Source organism: Rhincodon typus, chromosome 9, assembly GCF_021869965.1.
Source record: "Rhincodon typus isolate 14 chromosome 9, sRhiTyp1.1, whole genome shotgun sequence".
Taxonomy (NCBI): domain Eukaryota; kingdom Metazoa; phylum Chordata; class Chondrichthyes; order Orectolobiformes; family Rhincodontidae; genus Rhincodon; species Rhincodon typus.
The window spans coordinates 91,611,256-91,635,776 of record NC_063340.1 but is presented as its reverse complement, the minus strand read 5'-3'; the positions used below and the strand labels follow the sequence as shown (position 1 = coordinate 91,635,776).

The window sequence follows — 24,521 nt, the reverse complement described above, 5'->3', positions numbered from 1 at the left end:
TATTCTCCTTCTTGCCAGGGATCCACTATGTCTATAATGTAGGCACAGAGAAAATTAAGAGAAAAAATAGCAATTCTTAGAGTAGTTACCACACTATAAAACATCACTCTATCAGAACAGCATCTTTCAAAGAATGATCAACTAGGTGCAAACCCTCATGGTAGTAACAGCCAATTATCAGCAGCATGAATTCAGTCTTCTATGTAAAGAATAGCATTGGCCGAACACCAGTGACATTATATTTTTCTCTGGGGACCAGCAGTTCTCAAATCTGAAAGTTAGGATGAATCAAACATTCACAATTGAACAAGTAGGCACATCATTTTATTCCCTGATTAAATTCAAACAGGCAAGAAAGATGTCTGACACCTATAACCTGATAAAGTGTGTCAGTTTGAGAACTGATGGCATAAATGGTTGCACAGTCAAGGATGTTGTTCTGTCACAAGCATTAGACTTTGTTCATGATGTTGGCACCATGGTCTTAAAAGCAGGCTCAACGCTGGAGAAGGAACAGTGTGGCTCTGATTCAACAATACCCATTAACATGACTAGAAAGACAGGAGTGATGTATGTCTGTGAATGGATTATTCTCATCTGGCTATCAATCCTGTCACTCTGCCTCATGACTCATGGACTACCCATTTGCAAATTATTTGAAATCTTGGCATTTTATCAGCTTGTCCTGATCTTTTTACGTCACATGGGATCCAAGGAGGGCTACCTAATTGGATTCAAATAGCTGAGTAGTTACCATGGTCAGCATAGAAGGGCCTGTTTCCATGCTGTATTACTCTATGACTCTACAACTTTTCAGCACTTGCAGCATTGTCCATTAGCAAAAGAAGTTAAACAATGTACAGCACAGAAATTTGGTAATATTAAAAGGTATACATGAGAAAACACACGCCCAGTGAATAAAACCAATGAGATAAAGACACCAATAGAAACATGGCAGCATGATATCGTTTCCACAACAGAAACTTGGCTTGAAGAGAGGCAAGGATGTCAGTTCAGTTTAACTGGGCATGAAATTTTCAGGCAGGATAAAGAAGGGGATAAAAAAGATCAATCTCAAAACAATTTAACTTCAACAATGGGAAAAATGATGGAGGCCATAGTGCAGGAAATGGTAAATATACACTTAGAGAAAAATAAGTTACTACTAAACAGTGAACATGGTCTTGTCAAGGGCAGGTTATGTCTGATAAATTTAATTAAGTTCTTTGATGAGGTGACACAGTCAGTGGATGAGGGTAATGATGTGGATGTTGTACGTTTGGACTTTCAGAAAGCATTTGATATGGTGCCACGTGGCGGCTTGGTTAGCAAATTAGAAATGTTTGAGATTGATGGGTCCTTCGCAGCATGGAATAGAAATTGTCTAAAGATAGGAAACAGAGGGTACATATAGATGATTGGAGACAACTTGAATGTGATGTTGCCCAGGGATTGGTATTGGAACCTCTGCTTTTTCTGATTTATATAAATAAATTGGAGATGGGTGTTGAGGGTAATATCTCTAAATTCACAGATCAAACTAAGCTCGGGAGAATACTGCCATGTGAGAATGATGCTGAGCGATTTCAGAGGGACACTAACAAGTTGGCAAATTAACTTCAATGCAGGGAAATATAAGGTAATGCATTTTAGTAGAAAAAATTCAGACAGACAATGTAGGCTCAATGGTACAGCTTCGAGGGGAATACAGGGTCAGAGTTCATGTGCATGATTCTCTGCAGGTGGCCAGGCTAGTTGAAAGAGCTGTTAAGCCTTAAAGAATCCTTGTGTTTATAAATAGAGGCAGAGAATATAAAAGCAAGGAAGTGCTTCTACACCAATACAAATCATTGGTCAGACCATATTTGGAGTACTGTGTTAAGTTCTGAGCACTTTATTTAAGGAAGGATGTTAAAGCCCTGAAGAGAGTCCAAAGGAGATTTACTAGAATGAAACCAGGAATGAAGGATTTTAAATACAAGAAAGGAGCAGAGAAGATTAAGAGGTAATTTTATAGAAGTGTTCAAAATTATGAGCGATTTTGTCAGGGTAAATAAGGATATTCTGTTCAATAGTAAATGCTTGATTCATCCTAATTTTCAGATTTGAGAACTGCAGGTCCAAAGAGAAGAATATAAAGTCACTGGTATTCAGCACAAGCTATTCTTTGCATAGAAGACTTTGCTAGGAAACGTGCGTTCCCGAGTGAATATGTGTCGTTGCCTGCAGGTATTGGTGTCAGCAAACACTGCCTAACTGCCTAACTTATTTAACTTACATAACAACGTCAAAAGAGAGGGCACTATTCTTGATTTAGTCTTAGGAGATGAAGCTGGGCAGGTGGATTAAGTAGCATTTTGGGGATAATACAATTAGATTTAGCATCATAATGGAAAATTAAGGTACAATGGGAATTCCAAATTGGGTAAGGCAAACTTTATAATGCTAGAAGACCTGGCAGAAGTGGGACAGGTTACAGCTTCTTGAAAGAAAGTCAGTGGCAAATCAGAGGATAGCATTCAAAAGTAAGATTCTACAGTCACATTGTAGACATGTCCCCACATAGACAAACAATGATACTGCCAAATCTAAAGTCCTTGTCTATCCAGAAGCATAAAGGGTAACATAAAGCAAAAAAAAACCTATGTCAATCTGAAAATAAGAAAACTCAGAAGAGTACAAAAGTAAGAGTCAGGGATCACAGTATGAAGATTTGAGGTAGACAATTTAGGACGGAGATGAGGAGACATTTCTTCACCCAAAGAGTGGTGAGCCTGTGGAATCCATTACCATGGGAAGTAGTTGATACCAAAACATTGAATGTATTCAAGAGGTGACTAGGTATAGCACTTGGGGTGAATGGGATCAAAGGTCATGGAGAGAAAACAGGCTATTGAGTTGGACGATCAGCCATGATCGTGAAGAATGGCGAAGCAAGCTTGAAGGGCTGAATGGCCTCCTCCTGCTCCTATCTTCGATGTTTCTAAAGTCATCATAGGCCTACTGGACCATAGGGCACAAGGGTTGAAATGAGAAGGGTAATTACGAAAGCAAAGAGAGGACACCAAAAAAATTGGCCAGTAAAAATAAGAAAAAAATCCAAAGATGGTTCACCAGTAAGTTAGGAACAACAGGATGACTTAGGAAAAGGTTGAGCCTATCAAATTTGTACATGGTAACGTGTGCATGGATGTAAAAGGTGTGGGCAGGATTATTAAAGTGTACGTTGTCTTCGTCTTCTCAAGAGAATGATGCAGACATTTTAGGTAAAAAGGAATATGAAATATCAGATAAAAATAAGCAAAATGTGAGGTGGAATATTGGAAAGGTTGACCTCTTTGAAGGAGGATAAATAACCAGGGCCAGATGTATAATATCCCTGCCTGATAGTTCAGTCAGGCATTTGGTAAGGTATCACTTGGCAGACTGATCTGAAAAATTGAAGACCATTTGATACAAGGGAATGTGGCAAATTAAATCCAAAATAAACTTAGTGACAGGAAATAAAGTGTAATAGTCAAGTTACTATTTGTAATAGTTTTACAAATGGAAAACAGCTTCCAGTGGTGGTTTATAGGGATCAATATTGAGTCCTTTGCTGTGAGATATATATTAACGATTTAAACTTAAACACGGATTCCATGATTGGGAAAATTGTAGATGGCACAGAAATTGTTCAAACGGTTGAACCTGAAGAAAACAGCTGTCCACTACAGAATGATTTCAATAGTTTAGTTGAGTGGGCAGACGAGTGGCAATGGAATTCAATGCAAAGAAACATTTGGGGAGGGCAAACAAAGCAAGGGAAAAAACAATAGAGAAGGATAGCAGTAGTGAGAAATCTTGGAGTGCACATCCACAAATTCCTGAAGGTGGCAGAGCAGGTAGAAAGGTGATAAAGAAGGCAAATGGGATGCCTTCCCTCATTGTGAGAGGTATTGAATACAAGAGTAGGAATACAATGCCAGATCAATATGGGACTGTTTAGGCCATAGCTGGAGTTTAAAGAATCATAAGTAAAGACGAGGCACTTCAGCCCATTCACTCTACACCACCAAAACTACTAAATTTATTCTAGTCCCACTTTCCAGCACTAGGCCCTTAGCCTGGAATGGCATGATATTTGAAGTGCTCATTCAGTATATTTTAAATGTTCAGAGGTTACCTGCCTCTACTGTGGGAGCTAGCTGATCCCATTGAGAACGGCAGTGATCACATCTGCAGCAAGTGTTGGCTGCTTGAGGAGCTCCGGCTCAAAATTGATGAGCTGGAATCCAACTCCAAACACTACGGCACATCCGGGAGGGGGAGAAATACCTGGATACTGTGTTCCAGGAGGCAGTCACACCTGGTAGATTAACTAATGTTAATTCGACCGGCAGGCAGGGACAGAGGGATTGCAGGTGCAGCAGGTAATTAAAAAGGCAAATGGAATTTTGTCTGCCATTGCTCGAGGGATGGAGTTTAAAAACAGGGAGGCTATGCTGCAGCTGTACAGGGTCCTGGTGAGGCCACACCTGGAGTACTGTGTGCAGTTTTGGACTCCTTACTTGAGAAGAGATATACTAGCACTGGAGAGGGTGCAGAGGAGATTCACTCGGTTGATTCCAGAGTTAAGAGGGTTGGATTATGAGGAGAGACTGAGTAGACTGGGATTATCCTCATTGGAATTCAGAAGAATGAGGGGAGATCTTATAGAAACATATAAGATTATGGAGGGAATAGATAAGGTGGAGGCAGGGAGGTTGTTTCCGCTAGCAGGTGAAACTAGGACTAGAGGGCATCGCCTCAAAATAAAGGGAAGCAGATGTAGGACTGAGGTCAGGAGGAACTTCTTCACTCAAAGGGTTGTGAATCTGTGGAATTCCCTGCCCAGTGAAACGGTTGAAGCTACCTCGCTGAATGTTTTTAAGGCAAGGCTAGATAAATTTTTGAACAGTAAAGGAATTAAGGGTTATGGTGAGCGGGCGGGTAAGTGGAGCTGAGTCTCAAAAAGATCAGCCATGATCTTATTAAATGGCGGGGCAGGCTCGAGGGGGCAGATGGCCTACTCCTGCTCCTAGTTCTTATGTTCTTCCAGGGAATGCAATCAAGATTCCCACCACTCAATTGAGTGAAAAAAAACTTTTCCTCAACTTCCCTCCAAACCTCTTGCCTTTCACCACAAAATTATGCCCCCTTGTTACTGACCACTTAGTTAAGGGGAACAGCTGTTTTCTATTCACCCTATCCATGCCCCTTATATCTTAAAAGTCTTTTTGTATACACTTCTGGTCACATTATAGGAATAACATAATTGCTCTAACGTGGAGGTGCCAGTGTTGGACTGGGGTGGACAAGGTCAAAAATCACACAGCACCAGATTATAGCCCAACAGAAGCTTTCGCAGCCTCGCTCCTTCTTCAGGTGATAGTGAGAGAGGTAGCATCAGACACAGAATTTATAAGCAAAAGATCAAAAGGTCATAGAACTGATGCGAATGCATTGAACAAAGCTAAAATGGCTTTTGAAAGGATTAATATGCAAATCCCATAATTTCTTTCAAGTCACTGCCCCAAGATAACTGAAGGATATATCCGTTCCCTCAGAGGTGACATCCCAGGTCAGGCAATACATTTTAGGTGTGAAGCCTTGTTTAGAATCTGGCTGTATACTAACTTGGAGTCAGACTGGTTTTATTTTCAAAGTAATTGCTCTCGAAAGACTACACAGATTTCCAATAATGTTGCAAGGTCTGAGAGATTGCAGAAAAAAGGAAAGATTGGATAGGCTAGGGTTGTCTTCCTTAGAAGAGGAGACAGAGGGTGATTTAATTATGCATACAAGGTAATGTGGATTTACTTTCCCTTTCAAACAGATCAATTACCAGGATGCAAGGTGATAGGTAGAAGCATTAGAGAGGACAGGAGGAAAATCCATTTCATTCAGAGGGTGGTAGGTGCCTAGAATTCACTTCCCAGTTTGATGGTTTAGGCACTCAACTCATTTAAAAGGAATTTGCGTCTGAAATGGTATAATCTACAAGGCTGCGGATCAAATCATAGAGCTGTACAGTATGGAAACAGACCCCTTGGTCCAACTCGTCCATGCCGACCAGATATCCTAAGTTATTCTAGTTCCATTTGCCAGCATTGGGCCCACATCCCTTTAAACCCTTCCTGTTCATAAACCCATCCAGATGCCTTTTAGATGTTATAATTGTATAACAGATGCTGGGAAGTGAATTAGAATGGACAGCTTATTTGGTCGACACAGATATGATGTGCTGAATTACCCCCCTCAGTGCTATAACATTTCTGTGGCTCTAAACTCAGCTTCACAGTCAAAACACCATTGAACCAAGGATCTCCTCCACCTCACATACTGAATTAATGGTAAGCACACTCTTCACTGTGGCACAAAATTATCAACAGCAAAATATTGCAATTTTGAATCCTGTTCTGTAGTCGGAACGGTCACCAGGTGAATTACGAAGATTGTCATGGGAGACAGGAGGGAAAGATTATTTTGATTATTTGTGACTTGTTGTGAAGAATCATGATATAGTACATGATTATTCTGAAGCTGGACATCTAAAGTGGAAGAACAATGTATAGCTTTAAGTTTGATTTGTAGCCCTACACTGCCTGTGCTAAAAGAGGTGAAAGTCATAGTTTCCATTTCATTTTTGAGTTCTGTGAATTGTACCAGGGTGCCTGGAAATGTGCTTATTTACATGCATTTCAATAACATGGTTACAGCCTCGAAATAAACAGTTCAGTGCATGCAGCAAAAGGGTAGAAGGAAAAATGTGGCCTAATCTACACTGGAGAAACCAAACACAGACAGGGCGACTGCTTTGCAGACTTCTGGTCTGTGCACAAGCATGACCCCAACCTTCCCACAGCTGGTCATTTTAACACAGCATCTTTCTCCAGTGAATTACAGCGCAAATGGAAGGAACAACATCTCAGAATCGAATAGAATACCCTTTATTGTCACATTTACTCAACGGGTGTAGTGAAAAGTTTATACGTCACCAACTACAGCGCTGACTTAGATACGAAAGTACCTAGGCACAGCTTCTTTCGTTACTAGATTTGTTACTGAAATAAAATATTCAGCATTACAGAAAAGAGTTCAGTACAGCAGATCACACTGACACTTAGCTTCCTGTCCGCACTGGGTCCTGGCTCCACACCGGGTCCTGGCTCCACACCCCACCAGCGACGCACTACGCCAGGCGACCGCAACAGGAAGCTGGTTGGTCGCCACACCATTCCAGGAAGTCCCTATGGGAGTAGGCTGCTGTGCCAGGCCGGGAGGTCACCTTGCTACACCACACTGGGAGGTCCCTACGCCAAGGCCAGGAAGCCACTGTGGGAGGCCGAAAGGTTGACATGCCATGTCGGGAGGCCATTGCACCAGGCCAGGAGGACACCATGCCATGCCCAGATACCACTATGGCAGGCCACTGTGCCAGGTCAGGAGTCGTCGCCGGAGGCAGGGAATTATCATTCACTGGAGGCTGGGGATCATCGCTCCTCGCCGGAGGTCACTGGAAGCCGGGAGTTGTTGTTGAAGGCCGGGAGTCGTAGGGAAGAAAATAAGAAGGAGAAGAAGAAGGAAAAAAAAACTAGGAGGAAGAAAATGAGAAGAGAAAGAAGAAGAGAAGAAGAGCAGGCAGAGCGGACGAGTTCTAGCTGGAGCATCCTACACCGCCACCATCTTACCATCTTAGTCTAAAATAAGATCTCCATCCACAGACTAGGCACTTTACAACCTTCTGGACTTATTATTGAGTTCAACACCCTCAGATTGTGAACTCACTCCCATTTCTTCCCTTTCTTTTAGCTTTACTTGTCACATTCTCTGTCACCATGTTGTCTCTCCCCTCCCCCTACTCCAACGTTCCATCTATTCTTTAAAGTTTGGCAGTTAGACACAACATTGTTCTGCCATTCTCACATTCTTTTCACTTAACCTGCACTATCAACATCCTTTCTCCCCAAGCAAAACACCCTTCCCTTATTACTGCATAAATGCTGCCCCCTCCACACTTCACATCTGCTCTGATTAAGTCATCTAGACTCGAAACATTAACTTGTTCTCTTTCCACGGATGCTGCCTGACTCACTGTGATTTCCAGCACTTTTTGTTCTCAGAAGGAAAACAAACTGCTTTTGCCTAGCAACAGGAGTTTAGTTGCACAGAAAGCCAGCAGCATCTAGAAGAGCTATGTGCATGACTTATTCAGAGTGAGGAGGACCTTAGCAGCTGAAGTGCTGTTAATAGTAGTCCCCAAAGCAATCAATGATTTGTTTCAAAGGAAACTCTAGAAGCAGAAAGCTTTAAATAAATGTTAAATAAGAAGTGAACAGCATTTTATTTAAGAATCTAACAAAAAGAGATGAACTAAACAAAATAGCTCTGGGTAAATGCAAAAAATTTATGAAAATAATTGATTAAAGCAATGCCAACTGATCAAGCAGCTTTAAGATGGAAAGCATGGTGACCCTTCTCTAAGATCTGGGTGAGCATATCACTGTTGTGAATGCTGAACCTTCATTTTTTATATTTCTAATAAGGCTGCTTGAAATAGTTATTGTTTGGTATGACTTTTTTTTTCTTTTACGTAATAAACCTTTGTTATTTGGTTACAGATATTAGGCCAAATGGCCTAATTTCTGCTCCTATGTCTTATGTTGGCAACTTCACGTGAATATATTTAGTAATTGATACCCATGGTAAACAAAGCTCATGGTTTCTCAAGCCATGTCTCAAATTGGGATCTAAATTCAGCATTACCATCAACTCAAATCATAATAGACTTCATATATAGACAGAAGTCAAAAAGGATGGATCAGCTGTTAAACCATCTACTTCTACCAAGTGTTTTGGTCACATGTGAGGAATCATAAATGGAAAGGTGAGTCTAAAGTTTTTGAGAAGATTTGTAGCTCAGGTTGTGGATGAGGTTGTAGACATGCTCGCCGAGCCACTGTGCTCGATTGAGACGTTTCGTCACCCTGCTAGGTAACATTGGCAGTGCGCCACCAGTGAAGCATTAGTGTTCTGCCCCGCTTGTTATTTATATGTTAGGGTGGTTGGCATCACTTCTGGTTCTGTTTTTCAGTGGATTGTATATCAGGTCCAGTTCAATGTGTTTGTTGATGGAATTCCAGTTGGAATGCCGGGCCTCCAGGAATTCTCTGGCATGTCTCTGTTTGGCTTGTGCCATTATGAATGTGTTGTCCCAGTCGAATTCATGTCCTTCTTTGTCCATGTGTATTGAGACCAATGAGAATTGGTCATGTCTCTTGGTGGCTAGTTGGTGTTTGTGTATTCTTATTGTCAGTTTTCTTCCAGTTTGGCCTATGTAATGTCTCTCACAGTCCTTGCATGGTATTTTGCATATTAAGTTAGTTTTATTGGTTATGGGTATGGGATCCTTTACGTTCATCAGTAGCTGTCGCAGGGTGGTTGTTGGTTTGTGGGCTACCCTGATATCTAGGAGCCTCAGCCGTCTTGTTATCATCTCTGTTGTACAGTAGGGTGACTAGTGTGTCTGGTCGTGTTGTGTCTTTCTGTTGTGGTCTGTCATGGAGGTAACGGTGGATTGTGCTTTTTGGGTATCAGGGTAATCCACAAACCAACAACCACCCTGCGAAAGCTACTGACGAACGTGAAGAATCCCATACCCACAACCAATACAACTAATGTAATATACAAAATACCATGCAAGGACTGTGAGAAACATTACATAGGCCAAACTGGAAGAAAACTGACAATAAGGATACATGAACACCGACTAGCCTCCAATTCTCACTGGTCTCAATACACATGGACAAAGAAGGACACAAATTCGACTGGGACAACACATCCATAATAGCACAAGCCAAACAGAGACATGCCAGGGAATTCCTGGGGGCCTGGTATTCCAACCAGAACTCCATCAACAAACACAATGAACTGGACCCGATATACAAACCACTGAAAGACAGAACCGCAAGTGATGCCAACCACCCTAGCAAACCGAGGCATATAAATAACAAGCGGGACAGAACACCAATGCTTCACCGGAGGCGCACGGACAATGTTACCTAGCAGGGTGACGGAATCAAACACACCTGCTCGGCAGGAGAGGTGTGTCACCTTAACAAGGGTCAATAACACCACGTACTTTCAGAAATAAAAAAAGACAAAGCAGGAACATCCCCTAAGTCAATACAATCAATTTTCAGTAATTACTAAGGCATAAACCAGCAGACCAGAAATGAAAGATGATGAGCCTTTCAGCAAACATTAAGGATTCAGAAAATGTGAGTGACCAACAGCTCAGTGGTGAAGGGCTCGAACTTCATTCAAGACAGTTGTAGAAAATAGAGTTTGTGACACTTGATTTGACAACCTGCAGCAGGTATCTGTTTCGGATGGTTGTGGATGCACTCCAAATACTATAAGTTAGCCTCAGTGATTGCCCACCAAGAAGATGGATTTCTGAAAATAAAATCATGTGGATGACCGCAAGAAAACTCATCTGGTCTTCCATTATGAGCAGCATGTATGAGACAAATTAAGACCTGTCACTGCAGCATGCTGAGAAGCACCCACAAGCTGAAACCTAGACAAACATAGTGTTGAGGCTCTTTGAACAGGAGAAGTGAAGCTTTGTGTACTAAAGGGAGGAACTGTTAAATAGGACACCTGAATTAGGATAACATGTGAAGGGGGTGAGAAGTAATACAATATTATTCCAATGCTCATTTGTGCTTCTTGAAGGTCTCACATTCAGCACATCTCAATTTCCTTTCATTCTCCATCTCTCAACCTAGAATACATACCTCCCTCAACAGTGGACCTGTTTAATACTCTTCACATGTGGCCTACCATCTCTGAACTTCTTTCCCTTTAAACGACATTGCTGCAGCTTGCCTTCTTCTACATAGTGTTTAGAGTGAGCAAGATTATATTAGCAAGTGTAAGAATTACACCAAATTTTAATGTTCAGGTTTATTAATCCTGCAACATACATCTAATTATTAAGTCACATTTTCTGAATCCTTATTTCCACCAAGATCTGAATTGCAGATGGTGTAATACTCTGTTTGGACAGAGGACAATTTCATCTCTGTTGTCAGAGTCAAAGTGGACCTTGATGGTACTCCCCTTTTCTACTTGATGTTTTTCAGCAACACAGTTCGTGCATTGACGACAGCTTTGAAGGCATCTTCACTCCCTGGCGCGAGGCACTTGTCTGGGTGAAGCAGCATGGCCATCTTCCGGTAGGCTTTGTTTACTTCATCCCTGTAAAATTGACACAGTCTCAGGGTCCACAATTATCCTCCAGCACACACAACACGGCCATGAATGCAGCTTTATAAGACCTTGGTTAAGCCACACTTAGAGTACTGCGTTGAATTCTGGTTGCCACATTACAGGAAGGATGTGGAGGCTTTGGAAGGGTGCAGAAGAGGTTTACCGGGATGCTGTTTGAATTAGAGGGTATGAGCTACAAGAAGAGGCTAGAAAAACTTGGATTGTTTTCTTTTGATTGGAAGAGTCTGAGGGGAGACTTGATAGAAGTCTACAAAATTATGACATGCATAGATGGGCTTGATGGTCAGAATCCTTTTCCCAGAGTTGAAATATCTAAAACTAAGGGGCGTGCATTTAAGGTGAGAGACAGAAAGTTCAAAGGAGATGTGAGAGGAATTTTTTTTAAAAAAGAGACTAGTAGGAGTGTGGAACGAGCTGCCAGGGGTGGTGGAGGCAAATATGACAGGGGCGTTTAAGAGACTTTTAGATAAGCACATGAATATGAAAGGAATGGATCAAGGGCAGATAAAGGGATTAGTTTAATTTGCCATAATGGTCAGCGCATCATGGGCCGAAGGGCCCATTCCTGTGCTGTACAGTTCTATTAATACACAGATACTCTCTCAATATCTGAAAGGACATAGGAGCACAAATATTTTAGACACAACTCAGTTCTGACGTGAAATGGTCTTCCCTCTTTCTAACACTCATGAGGCAGTTGTTCTTTTCCATTACTGTCAATTTTTGTGATCCCATCGTCAGATTAGAGTACCAAAGTGGCATCGTTACTGGACCAATGACATGAGATTGAACACGATGCATATTCTGGTTGCCACATTACCAAAAGGATGTGGATGCTTTGGAGAGGGTGCAGAGGAGGTTCACCAGGATGTTGCCTGGTATGGAGGGTGCTAGCTATGAAGAGAGGTTGAGTAGATTAGGATTACTTACATTAGAAAGACGGAGGTTGAGGGGGGACCTGATTTGAGGTCTACAAAATCATGAGAGGTATAGACAGGGTGGATAGCAAGAAGCTTTTTCCCAGAGTGGGGGACTCAATTACTAGGGGTCACGATTTCAAGGTGAGAGGGGAAAAGTTTAAGGGAGATATGTGTGGAAAGTTCTTTACGCAGAGGGTGGTGGATGCCTGGAACGCGTTGGCAGCGGAGGTGGTAGAGGCAGGCACGATAGCGTCATTTAAGATGTATCTAGACAGATACATGAATGGGATGGAGCAGAGGGATACAGATCCTTGGAAAACAGGCAACAGGTTTTGATAGAGGATCTGGATCGGCGCAGGCTTGGAGGGCCAAAGGGCCTGTTCCTGTGCTGTACTTTTCTTTGTTCTTTGTTCATATATCACTTCAAATCTTACCAGGATAACCTGAATATAAGAATCATTGGATTTCTCTAATCCAAAGAGCTATGAATGTCCTGTTTTTGAGCATATTCAAGGATAATTGATTTTGGTTACCAAGTGAATTAACGGATATGAGACACTGCAGGAAGGTTAAATTGATGAAAATATCAGTCACAGTCTTGTTAAATGGTCAAAGAAGCTCAAAGGGCAAAACAGCCTACTCCACCTCCTATTTCTTATGCTCCTATGTACATAACAAACAGCTTACTACCTGTATTGTCCATGAGCTGGAACCGGTATAAATCCACAAGCCGGCCACACTCTAATAGGAAAGTTTCTCTTACTGTGTGATGAGAAGACCAAGGTGAATTTGCGTTACCTGGAGGCTCCAGGCTTCATTCCCAGCATTTCCCAACTATCCTTGCTGTTACGTATCCTGCGGATGGTGTCTGCCTGCTCCTTAGTAAACCCTAAGCTCACACTGGACTGAGGCCGTTTACCATTCTCACACAAATCCAGAATTGATGAGAAGAATGCCTGGATCCAGATGGAATGTACAGAAAAGGAAAATAGGATTAAACAGGAATTTGGCACAGTATTCTTTGCAGATCATGGCACACAGCAGATACTTTGTTCCCCAGTCTTTGTAGCATTCCCAGGAATCACAACGTGCCACTCCCTGGGAATCAAGCATAGCACTCCAGGGAGAATCACAGTGTGTGCTCCAAGGGGAATTGCAGCATGGCAAATCCAGATATCATGCCAGAGTGTTAGATGGAATCACAGCATGATGATCGCTGATCCCAGGAATTTTTATGGTGGTGGGGATGAAGGGAGTTCTGTATTGTACCCAAACTAGGGAACTAGAATGTTCGAGATAACAAGGTGTAGAGCTGGATGAACACAGCAGGCCAAGCAGCATCAGAGGAGCAGGAAGGCTGACGTTTCTGGCCTAGACCCTTCTTCAGAAAACAAGAATGTTCTCTGATCACAGACATGTGAACAGACCACAATCTGTAGCTTCTTGCTCCCAGCTGTTTCTCATCATTATCTAACACTGCAATTTTCCACTGGTCACTGGCTCATTGGAATGACTCCAGTCTATGTACCTGGAACATCTCATTAATGCCCTCTCCAGACTGCGCCGATGTTTCAAAGTATTGGAACCCTCGGCTCTCTGCCCAAAGCCGTCCCTCACTCTCATCAATCATACGCCGTTTCCCACAGTCAACCTGAAAGAAGAAACAAAACATAGGAACAGGAAAAGAAGGCCCACTCCACTCAGTAGCAAGGGCTTTCATTGCATTGATTCATTTTGTGATGAAATAAGTGATACGTTCGAAGTTCTTTTCTACTAATGTAATAAAGCAATACTTTACATGCCTTGCACCCGGGACAAGTACAGCGCAGGGTGACTTACAGTACGTCTTTTACTACACTGTCTCCAGCAAACACTCCCAGGACAGGTACAGCACAGAGTTAGATGCAAAGCTCCCTCTGCATTTAATCCTGCACAAAACATTGTACTAAGAGAAAAATCTGAAAGAACTGTGGATACTGTAAATCAGGAACAAAAACAAAGTTGCTGGAAAAGCTCAGCAGGTCTGGCAGCATCTGTGAAGGAAAAAACAGAGTTAATGTTTCAGGTCCGGTGACCCTTTCTCAGAACTGAGTACTAAGAGATGTCACTCTTCTAGGGCATCAACAATTTCTTAGGACAAGCAGTTTTTGAAATAATCAGATAATTGATTAAATGAAATTAAAAAGTGCTGGAGAAATCAACAGGTCTAGCAACATCTATAGAGGGAAAAAACAGAGCTAATCTTTCATCTCCAAAATAACTTTTCCTCATAAGTATTGGAATTGAATAGTCAGTTTATTTCTGATGTGGAATTCTCCTGCTTTTCATGGACATGATATCAATCTTCCACATTGCCAGTGGATGCCACTATCAAAGCTATACTGCAATCACTTGATCACATTCACTGCTTTCACAACAGCCAGCATTTCAGCAACTAAAGCAGTGTATTTTCAATAACTTTTTATCTTCTCAGCTTCCTTAGCAAAAGGATTCTTTTTTCCATTTTTACTTATCAAAAATGTTAGGAAACAGCAGGACTCAAATACCTACCAGGAGCTTTAGCATATGAAGAATGATTGAAAATGACAAATTGCAAATTCTTCTGGTCATGCAACAATGGAAATTTAAGTTGTCCTTTGTGCAAGTTTCACTGTATTAATTCTTTATTTCCCCTTAAATTATAGTGAACCACAGCATTGTTCTGCCCTGGTACTAAATTCCAAAACGTCAAACCTCATATCTGATACGACCTGAATGCATAACCAGTTCAACTGATCAATGAAACTTAACAACTGTTCTGTCTCTTATTTGGATTTAATATCACATTCTATAATGGCCTAGCAAGTTTAACCAGGATGGGAATAGTATTCTCCAAAAGGCCCCAGAAATCTCTTTTTAAATTCCTCTTTAATCTTATGAATAATATATTTCTGAAATTTCATATGACCGCACCATACAAAATCCTGTGCTATCAATAGCCTGGGAGTTACCACTGACTAGAAACTGAACTGGAACAGCCAAACAAATTCTGTGGTTCTAAGAGGTGGTCAGAGACTAGGAACTTTGTGGCGAATAACTCACCTCTTGATTCCCCAAAATCTGCACACCATCTACAAGACACAAGTCAAGAGTGTGATGGAATTCTCTTCAACTGCCTGTATGAGCGCACTTCCAATAACACTCAAGAAGTTTGACACCATCCAAGAGAAAGTTGGCATCCTAAAGACAACCTTCAAAATCTATTACAATGCACTGCAATACCTCACAAAAATTCTTCCAATAGCATCTTCCAAATTCATAATCTGTACCTCGTCAAAGGACATGGGCAAGTGTTATGACTGTAACATTACTGATAATCAAGCCCCACTACTCCACCAGCTATATCCTGAATATAAATGTGCTGAGTCAACCCACTGAATGACCATTCCACTCTTGTGCTGTTACTACCAACTTGGCAAAGTGTGCTGATTCTCAAGCCCCACTACTCTAGCATCGTCACACAAATTAACTGTTGGCCAAAGGTCTGGAAATAAAAAATAAAATGTGATTACTTCTTGAGTCCATGTTTTCCTATTGACAAAACTGAATTGTTGACAGCTGTAGATTGATGATAGATATCCAGTTCTGATTCTAACCAACTTGAATTTGAGACTATGAGAATTGGTCACAGTCCATTAGAAAGAAACACTGGTATTTGGGAACTTAATCGGGTTCCAGGGACTTTGCAGAGAATAGGATATCAGAGAAGTCCTGCAGTTTCGGGGTGACTTCCTTACTCTGATTCCTGTGTCCACAGAACAGACGTCCAAAGAGTTCATTGAGCACATTCAGTTTCCTAGAACAATATGTTGTGAATCCTAGCAGGGACATGGCTATTTTTGATCTGGTGATGTGTAATAAGGAAAGTTGAATAAATGATGTCAGAGTAAAGGATCTCTCAAAAACAATGATCATAACGTGGTAGAATTTAGCATTCAGTTTGAGAGGGAGGAATTTGGGTCAGGAACAATTGTGCTAAGCTTAAACAAGGGCAATTATAAAGGAACAAGATCACAACTGGCTGGAGTGGAACAGAAAGAGAATTTGGCAGCAAAGACGGTTGAGGAAAAAGAGCAGATGTTTAAGAACATAATTCATGGATCAGAGTGAAGATATATCCCAGTGAGATATAAGGATTAGAGAGTCTAATCTCTACTGAATATAACCCTGACTGATTCAGTCTCTCACCCTACATCAGTCCCACCAACCCAGGTATCATTATGGTAAACTTTCTCTACACTCCATCAACAGCCAGACCCAAACTACTCACAATAATCCAGATATGGTCTTACCAATGCCCTGTACAGTTGCAGCAAGACATCCCTGCTCCTGCACCCCAATTCACTAGCTATGAAAGCCAATATACCATTTGCCTTCTTCATTGCTTGCTGCACCTGCATGTGTACTTCTGCAACTGGTGTACAAGGGCACCAAGATCTTGTTGCACCTGCCTCTTTTCCAATCTACCACCATGGATGCACTCTTAATTCCATTTTGGACTTCATTTCTTTGTCCCTAATCCTAAACTCTCTTATTAACTTGCTGACTAAGTCATTGGTAACACCCCCTTAAAGAGTGTCCTGTACCCACTTTGTGACACCCTTGACCCTGGCACGAAGCAAGCAACATACCATCCTGGAGTCGTGTTGATAGTTACAGAAACATGTGTCTGTTCCCATAACAAATGAAGCCCCTATTACAATCACACTTGTTTTCTTCTTCCTCCCTCACTGTACAGTCAGCCTGCTTTTGCTGTCAGAAGCTTGGATCTGATTGAACTCCCCTGAGGAACCAGCATCCTCATTAGCTTACAAAATAGAAAACCGATTTGTGAAAGGACCTCAGGGGACCCCTGCACTACCTACATGATTCTCTTTGACCGCCTCGTGGCCACCCAGGGAGGAGGGGGTGGAGGGGTGGGGGTAGTGGTGATGGCCTAGTGGTATTATCGCTAGACTATTAATCCAGAGACCCCACCAATGTTATGGGGATTTAGGTTCGAATGACAGATTCTGAATTCAGTAAAAATCTGGAGTTAAGAGTCTGATGATGATCATAAATCCATCATCAATTATTGGAAAAACCCATCTCGGAAGGAAACTGCCATCCTCACCTAGTCAGGCCTATACATGACTCCACACCCACAGCAAGTGGTTGACTCTTAACTGCCCTCTGGGATGGTCAATAAATGCTGGCCTAGTCAGCGACACACTCATTCTTTGAATGAATATTAAAATAACCCATTCCATTCTTTCCTCCAGTTCCTTGAGTTATGGTGTGACCATCTCTCTCAACGTGCTATCCATGTAACTCTTAGCCTCACATATGTAAAACAGTGTTTCCAGCCATCACTTGCACTCTGAAACCTCAAGTTTCAACCGTTGGACACACTTGCACTTATGTAGGACACTGGTAGAGTCCATTACTTCCCACATATTACAGGTCACATTTTTCATTTGTCTAATCTCACCTGCCACATCTTAAACTTAGACAACAAGGTGCAGAGCTGGATGAACACAGCAGGCCAAGCAGCATCATAGGAGCAGAAAGGCTGACGTTTCGGGCCTAGACCTTTCATCAGAAAAGCTTTTTTTGTTTTTTTTTTAAGAGGTCAAGGGATGGTAGGAGGCCTTGGGGTGGTGTCCAGGAGGAGGGGGTGTGTTGGAGGCGGGAGAAGGGGTCAGTAGAGGGAGGGTTAGGTTCACGGTTAAAGAAGTAAGCGTGGAGGCGGAGGCGGCGGAAAAGCTGCTCTATGTCCAAGCGTGAGTGGTATTCGTTGATCTGTGGGTGGAGGGGGACAAAGGTGAGCCCTTTACTGAGGACTGACCGTTCGTCCTCAGTAAGGGGGAGGTCTGGGGGGATGGTGAAGACTCGGCAGGGCTGGGTGTTACTGTCTCCTCTGGAGCTGCTGGCTGTGGAGGCTGTGGGCGGAGTGACGTTGGCGTCGGCTGTGGGCAGAGTTGCGTTGGCGTAGGCTGTGGGCGGAGTTGCGTCGGCATCGGCGGTGGGCAGACCCTTTTCTGATGAAGGGTCTAGGCCCGAAACGTCAGCCTTTCTGCTCCTATGATGCTGCTTGGCCTGCTGTGTTCATCCAGCTCTGCACCTTGTTGTCTCGGATTCTCCAGCATCTGCAGTTCCTACTATCTCTACATCTTAAACTTACTAGTCTTCCTAACTTTTCTAATTACTTCGTATTAAAGATACTCCTATTACCTTAACTTTAGTCTCTTATTCTAATTTAGTTCACTTATCCTATTATTATTTCTTATTATTCTTATTGTACTTTATTATGCTTTCTCTGACATTCACTTTCACTGAGCCAGAAATCTCTAAGATGAAGTTCTTTAACTTTCTATATCATCTGTTACGCTCCAATGATATAGAACATAGAACATTACAGCGGAGTACAGGCCCTTCGGCCCTCGATGTTGCGCCGACCTGTGAAACCAATCTAAAGCCCATCTAACCTAAACCATTCCATTATCATCCATATGTTTATCCAATGACCATTTAAATGCCCTTGAAGTTGGCAAGTCTACTACTTTTGCAGGCAGGGCATTCCACGCCCTTACTACTCTCCATTGTCCTCCATTGAACAACCAACCACCCTTTAAAATGTATTATAGTCTCAAATGCCTTCAGAGTATCCAAACTTTTTTTTTAAATTCACTCATGGGACGTGGACATCGCTGGCTGGCCAGCATTTTATTGCCTGTCCCTAGTTGCCCTAGGAACTAATAGGCATCCCGCTCACAATACACTTTGCTTCTAGTATTATTTTTGTTTGGAAAAGACAACGTCGAGGCTTTACTTTATTTGATAGGGATGTAAACTGTGCTTGTATATTTTCATCATTTTTCCGCAGATAATATGTTTCAGACTATAAGAAAATCTGAGGGCAATTGTATCCTGGAAATTTACACAATATTTGCCATTTTCTGGAATGATCACTAGGTCTGTAGTGACCAATTTGAAAACAAAATCCTTAGTTTTCAACTGAACCTCTTTGGTCACGATTTTCTGCTACCCTTTTTTGTCCTAACAGCCATTTGGTTTGGTGAGGGAAGAAATCACAGCCGGTCTTCACTTGAAATAGATTTATTCACAAAATGAAACATTACAGGTACATATCTCTGCTAACAACCCTCACTCTGTATCAGTCAGTCTCTATAAATATTTTTTATCAACCTGCTTTGACATGTAATGACGTACCTTCGTGGCCATCATATCCTGAGGTGGGAACTGAACGATGCTCAGAGTTAGGGACACTACAACTGCTCAACAAAATGTATACAATTAACCATCCAAATCAATGAATTACACATGTATTTTCTTAACCTCAATTGACAGAAGAACAGACAAGTGTACAAATTAATAAAAGGAGTAGGTCATTTAGCCCCAGAGGCCTCCACCATCATTCAATGAGATCATGGCTGTTCTGATTCTAATCTCAAATCTGCATTTCCACCTGCCCCTGATAACTTTTCACCCCGCTTTGTTTAACAAGACTCCATCTACCACTGCCTTAAAAATATTGAAGGACACAATTTCTGAAGAAGGGCCCTGACCCAAAACGTCAACTTTCCTGCTCCTCTGATGCTGCCTGGCCTGCTGTGTTCCTCCAGCTCCACACTGTGTTATCTCTGACTCTAGCATCGGCAGTTCCTATCTCTGAAATATTGAAGGACTCTGTTTTTACCACTGTCTCAAGAAGAGAGTTCCAAAGACTCAACTCTCTAAAAGCAATAATTTCACCCCATCTCTGTTTTAAATTGGTCAACCCTGATTGCAAAACAGTGACCTCTAGTACTAGAAATTCCCTTAAGGGTCAGTAGTAGTATCCCTAACTCTGGGTCAAACATCCAGGTTCAAGTCCTATCAACAAGTATAACGAAAGGTTAGATACAAAGTAAAGCTTCCTCAACACTGTTCCCATTAAATGCTCCAAAGACAGTCATAGCTGTGTTAGATACGGAGTAAAGCTCCTCTGCATCGTCCAGATCAAACAGTCTCAGGACAGGTCCGCAATGCGTTATATCCAGAGTAAAGCTCCCTCTACACTGGTTCCATCAAACATTCCTAGAACAGGTTCATAATGGAGTTAGGTGCAAAGTAAATCACCCTCTGTACCATCCCCATCAAACATTCCCAGAACATATACAGCATGGAATTAGATACTGAATAAAGCTCCTACTGCACTGTCCCCATCAAACACTCTCAAGCCAGATACAGCACAGAGACAGAAACAGAGTAAAGCTCCCTGTAACTATAATATCCTAAGTATCAGAAGTCACACAACACCAGGTTATTCTTCACCTGACGAAGGAGCAGAGCTCCAAAAGCTTGAGATTTCCAAAAAATCTTTGGATCATAACCTGGTGTAATATGACTTCTGACTTTGTCCACTCCAATACAACACCGGCACCTCCACATCATGTCCTAAGTGTGGAGACGTAGCAAGATAATATAACTATAATGTGTTACCTTATTAGCACAGACAATGAACACAATGTTCTCCATGTTCCCATGAGGTCCCAATTCCTGCTTCATCTCAGTAAGCCAGCCCTCCAGCGCATCGAAGGAATCCTTCAGGCCAACATCATAAACAAGGATCACTCCTTGAGTGTCTTTGTAAAATTCATTGCGCACCTATCACAAAAACAAAAATCACCAGCAAGCAAATGATCAAACAATGCTGCTAACATCAACAATGCTAATTGGGAATTCTACCCTTTGCAGCTCATGATAGTGGAGCATTTGAGAAAATCAAGCATGGCTAAAATATAAGGCATTCCAAGTAATAGCTCATTGCAAACAGTTGTAATGCAAGGTCAAAAATCACACGACACCAGGTTATAGTCCAACAGATTTATTTGAAGTCACAAGCCTTCAGAGTCTCACTCCTTCTCCAGGTATCTATGAGAGAGGTGGCATCAGACACAGAATTTATAAGCAAAAGATGAAAGGGTCATAGAACTGATGCGGTGTTGAACAAACCTAAGATGGCTATTAAAGTTTTAATCAATTAGAAAGGATTAATATGCAAATTCCCGAATTTCTTTCAAGTTACTTCCCCAAGATAACTAAAGGTTTATCAGTTCCCCCTGTATACCAGAGGTGACATCCTTGGTCAGACAATGCATTTTAGGTGTGAGGTCTTGTTTAGAATCTGGCTGTATATCAACTTGGAGTCAGACTGGTTTTATTTCGAAAGTAGGAATTCATGAAATTCCACATTGATTGTCTACAAATTGTGTGCCTTTTCAACAAAATAGAATGTATCTGCAATTACAAATCTACAAATACAAATTCACCCCTGAGATTAACATCTGTGCATGCGCGTGCGTGGTATGTGTGTGAGGGACAGAGAAAGATTGCGTGTGTGTGAGGGAAAAAGAGATAGAGAGAGAGGGAGTGAGTGTATGTGTGAGAGTGTGTGTGTGTGCGCATGAGTGTATGTGTGTGTGTGCATGAGAGAGGGTCTGTGTGCGTGTGTGAGAGTTTTTGTGTGAGTGAGTGTGCGTGCATGTATGCGTGTGTGTGAGAGTGTATAGTGTGGTGGGATCACCTGTAGTGCGACATGAACATGAGATCCCGGTTGGAGCCGTCCTCATGGGTACCAAACTTGGCTATCAGCCTTTGTTTGGCAACTCTGCATTGTTGTGTATCCCAAAGTCCATCTTGGTGGACATTTACCCAAAGATCTGAGGCCGAATGTCCTTGACCGCTGAAGTGTTCCCCCACTGGGAGGGAACATCCCTGTCTGACGATTGTTCCGTGGTGTCCATTCATCCTTTGTCGTAGTGTCTGCATGGTTTCACTAATAGACCATACCTCTCTGTCTCCCTCCCTCTCTCTCTTTCTCTCGCTCACTCACACACGCATGCACACACAAATAAACCTATGGGGTGAATTTACATTTGCAGATACATTCTTTTTTGTTCAAAAAGCACACAATTTATAGACAGTCAATGTGTCATTTTATAAATTCCTACTTTCAAAATAAAATCAGTTTGACTCCAAACTGATAGACAGATCCTAAACAAGGCCTCACACCTAAAATGCATTGTCTGACCAAGGATGTCACCTCTGGTATATTGAGAGAATTGATAAAACCTTTAGTTATCTTGGGGCAGTAACATGAAAGAAATTCGGGAATTTGCAAATTAATCCTTTCTAATTGATTAAAGATTTAAAAGCCATCTTAGGTTTGTTCAACACCGCATCAGTTCTATGACCCTTTGACCTTTTGTTTATAAATTCGGTGTCTGATGCCACCTCTCTCACAGACACCTGAAGAATGAGTGAGACTCCAAAAGCTTGTGTCTTCAAATATATCTGTTGGACTATAACCTGATATTGTGTGATTTTTGACTTTGTCCACCCCAATCCAATACTGGCACCTCCACATCAGATGTCATGCAGGTCAGAGCTGATCTGCAAGCAATGGCCACACTTAAAGTTCTGGCAAAGATCTGTAGCTTGGGTTTTATGTGAGGTTGTTGATTTGCTCGCTGAACTGGCTTGTTTTCGTTCAAACGTTTCGTCACCATGCAAGGTGACATCATCAGTGGAGCCTCCAATGAAGCCGATGACGGGCTTCATCAGAGGCTCCACTGATGGTGCCACCTAGCATGATAATGAAACATCTGAACAAAAACAAGCTAGCTTGGCGAGCAATGCAACAACCTTATGGTTACAACTAAACAGGATGGCGGTAAATGGACTGATAAAATGGATACAAATGGTTTTTCTGATGAAGGGTCTAGGCCCGAAACGTCAGCCTTTCTGCTCCTATGATGCTGCTTGGCTTGCTGTGTTCATCCAGCTCTGCACCTTGTTGTCTTGGATACAAAACAAAGTTGCTGGAAAAGCCCAGCAGGTCTGGCAGCATCTGTGAAAGGAAAAAACAGAGTTAACATTTCGGGCTGGTAACTCTTCCTCAGAACTGATGGTGGCTGGGAAAACATCAGTTTATATGCAGAAAATAGGGAGGTGGGTGGGGTAGGAAGTAAACAATAGGATAGGGCCCAAAGAGAGAGAAAGACAGTTGGACAGACAAAGGAGTTGCTAACAATCAGGCTGGGAGGGTGAATAGTTGTTAATGGGGACTGGTAGTGACTAACAACAGGGGGTGTGTAATGGCAGGCTATGTGATAACAAGGCCTGGTGTGTGGGGTAGGGGGATGGGACATGGGAGAGTTTAGGCCCTAAAATTATTGAACTCAATATCGAGTCTGGAGGGCTGTACGGTCCCCAAGTGGAAAATGAGGTGTTGTTCCTTCAGTTTGCGTTGGGCTTCTGCATATAAACTGACGTTTTCTCAGCCACCATCAGTTCTGAGGAAGGGTCACCAGACCATAACCGTTAACTCTGTTTTTCCCTTCACAGATGCTGCCAGACCTGCTGGGCTTTTCCAGCAACTTTGTTTTTGTTCCTGATTTACAGCATCCATAGTTCTTCTGGTTTTTATTTGATAAAATGGATACTTCAGTAAATAAAGAGTCATTTAAATCAGACAGAAAAGCAAGGGAAAAGGAAAACAGGACAAATATTAGGCTGTTTCAATTCGCGGACTCATAAAAGAATAATTTCATGGAAATTGAAAGAACTGCGGATGCTGTAAATCAGGAACAAAAACAAAGTTGCTAGAAAAGCTCAGCAGGTCTGGCAGCATCTGTGAAGGAGAAAACAGAGTTAATGTTTCGGATCCAGTGACCCTTCCTCAGAATAATTTCATGGAGATGTTTTAAATTATAGAGGGCTAGGTCAAAGTAGATGTAAAGTATGTTCCCAGTGTCAAACTGGTTGCATAAGTATCAGATCAAATGGAAAAGATTTCAGACCAAGAGCAGGAAAAGCTTCTTTATAGAAGAAGAATCATTGACACTTTTGGATTCACTTTCAAAGCTAGTGATTGAAGCAAAGATCAGGTAAAAGTTCTAATTCCACAACTGGGTGGTGATGATATAATTTAGTATTTAACCCAATCACCAAAATGGCCATGATATATTTTATTTATGTTAGTTTCAGAACATAAAACAAAAATTGACCAGGTTTTTCAAATAAACAAACTATTGAATTTTTATAAAAGCAACAATTACTCAAAGATGCAAAACTTACAAACAAAAACAAAGTTGCTGTAAAAGCTCAGCAGGTCTGGCAGCATCTGTGAAGGAGAAAACAGAGTTAACGTTTCGGGTCCGGTGACCCTTCCTCAGAACCTTCTGAGGAAGGGTCACC

The 24,521-nt window shown here is 41.9% G+C and overlaps 1 protein-coding gene across 4 annotated transcripts in view; it reads right to left on the bottom strand.

The window, feature by feature from the left end:
* Positions 1 to 10,050: 10,050 nt before the first annotated feature.
* dnajc27 (DnaJ (Hsp40) homolog, subfamily C, member 27) overlaps positions 10,051 to 24,521 on the bottom strand; it is a 50,266-nt gene continuing 35,795 nt past the window's right edge. For 2 of the 4 annotated variants that reach the window (XM_048601053.1, XM_048601055.1), the window contains exons 4-7: positions 20,763 to 20,927; positions 13,768 to 13,890; positions 13,038 to 13,195; positions 10,051 to 11,286 (exon numbers count right to left, since the gene is read on the bottom strand). In XM_048601053.1, the coding sequence (XP_048457010.1) occupies positions 11,154 to 11,286; positions 13,038 to 13,195; positions 13,768 to 13,890; positions 20,763 to 20,927 (579 nt within the window). In that variant the 3' untranslated portion in view covers positions 10,051 to 11,153. The remainder of the gene's footprint in view (positions 11,287 to 13,037; positions 13,196 to 13,767; positions 13,891 to 20,762; positions 20,928 to 24,521) is intronic. The other 2 variants (XM_048601054.1, XM_048601052.1) reach the window with 2 other exon arrangements.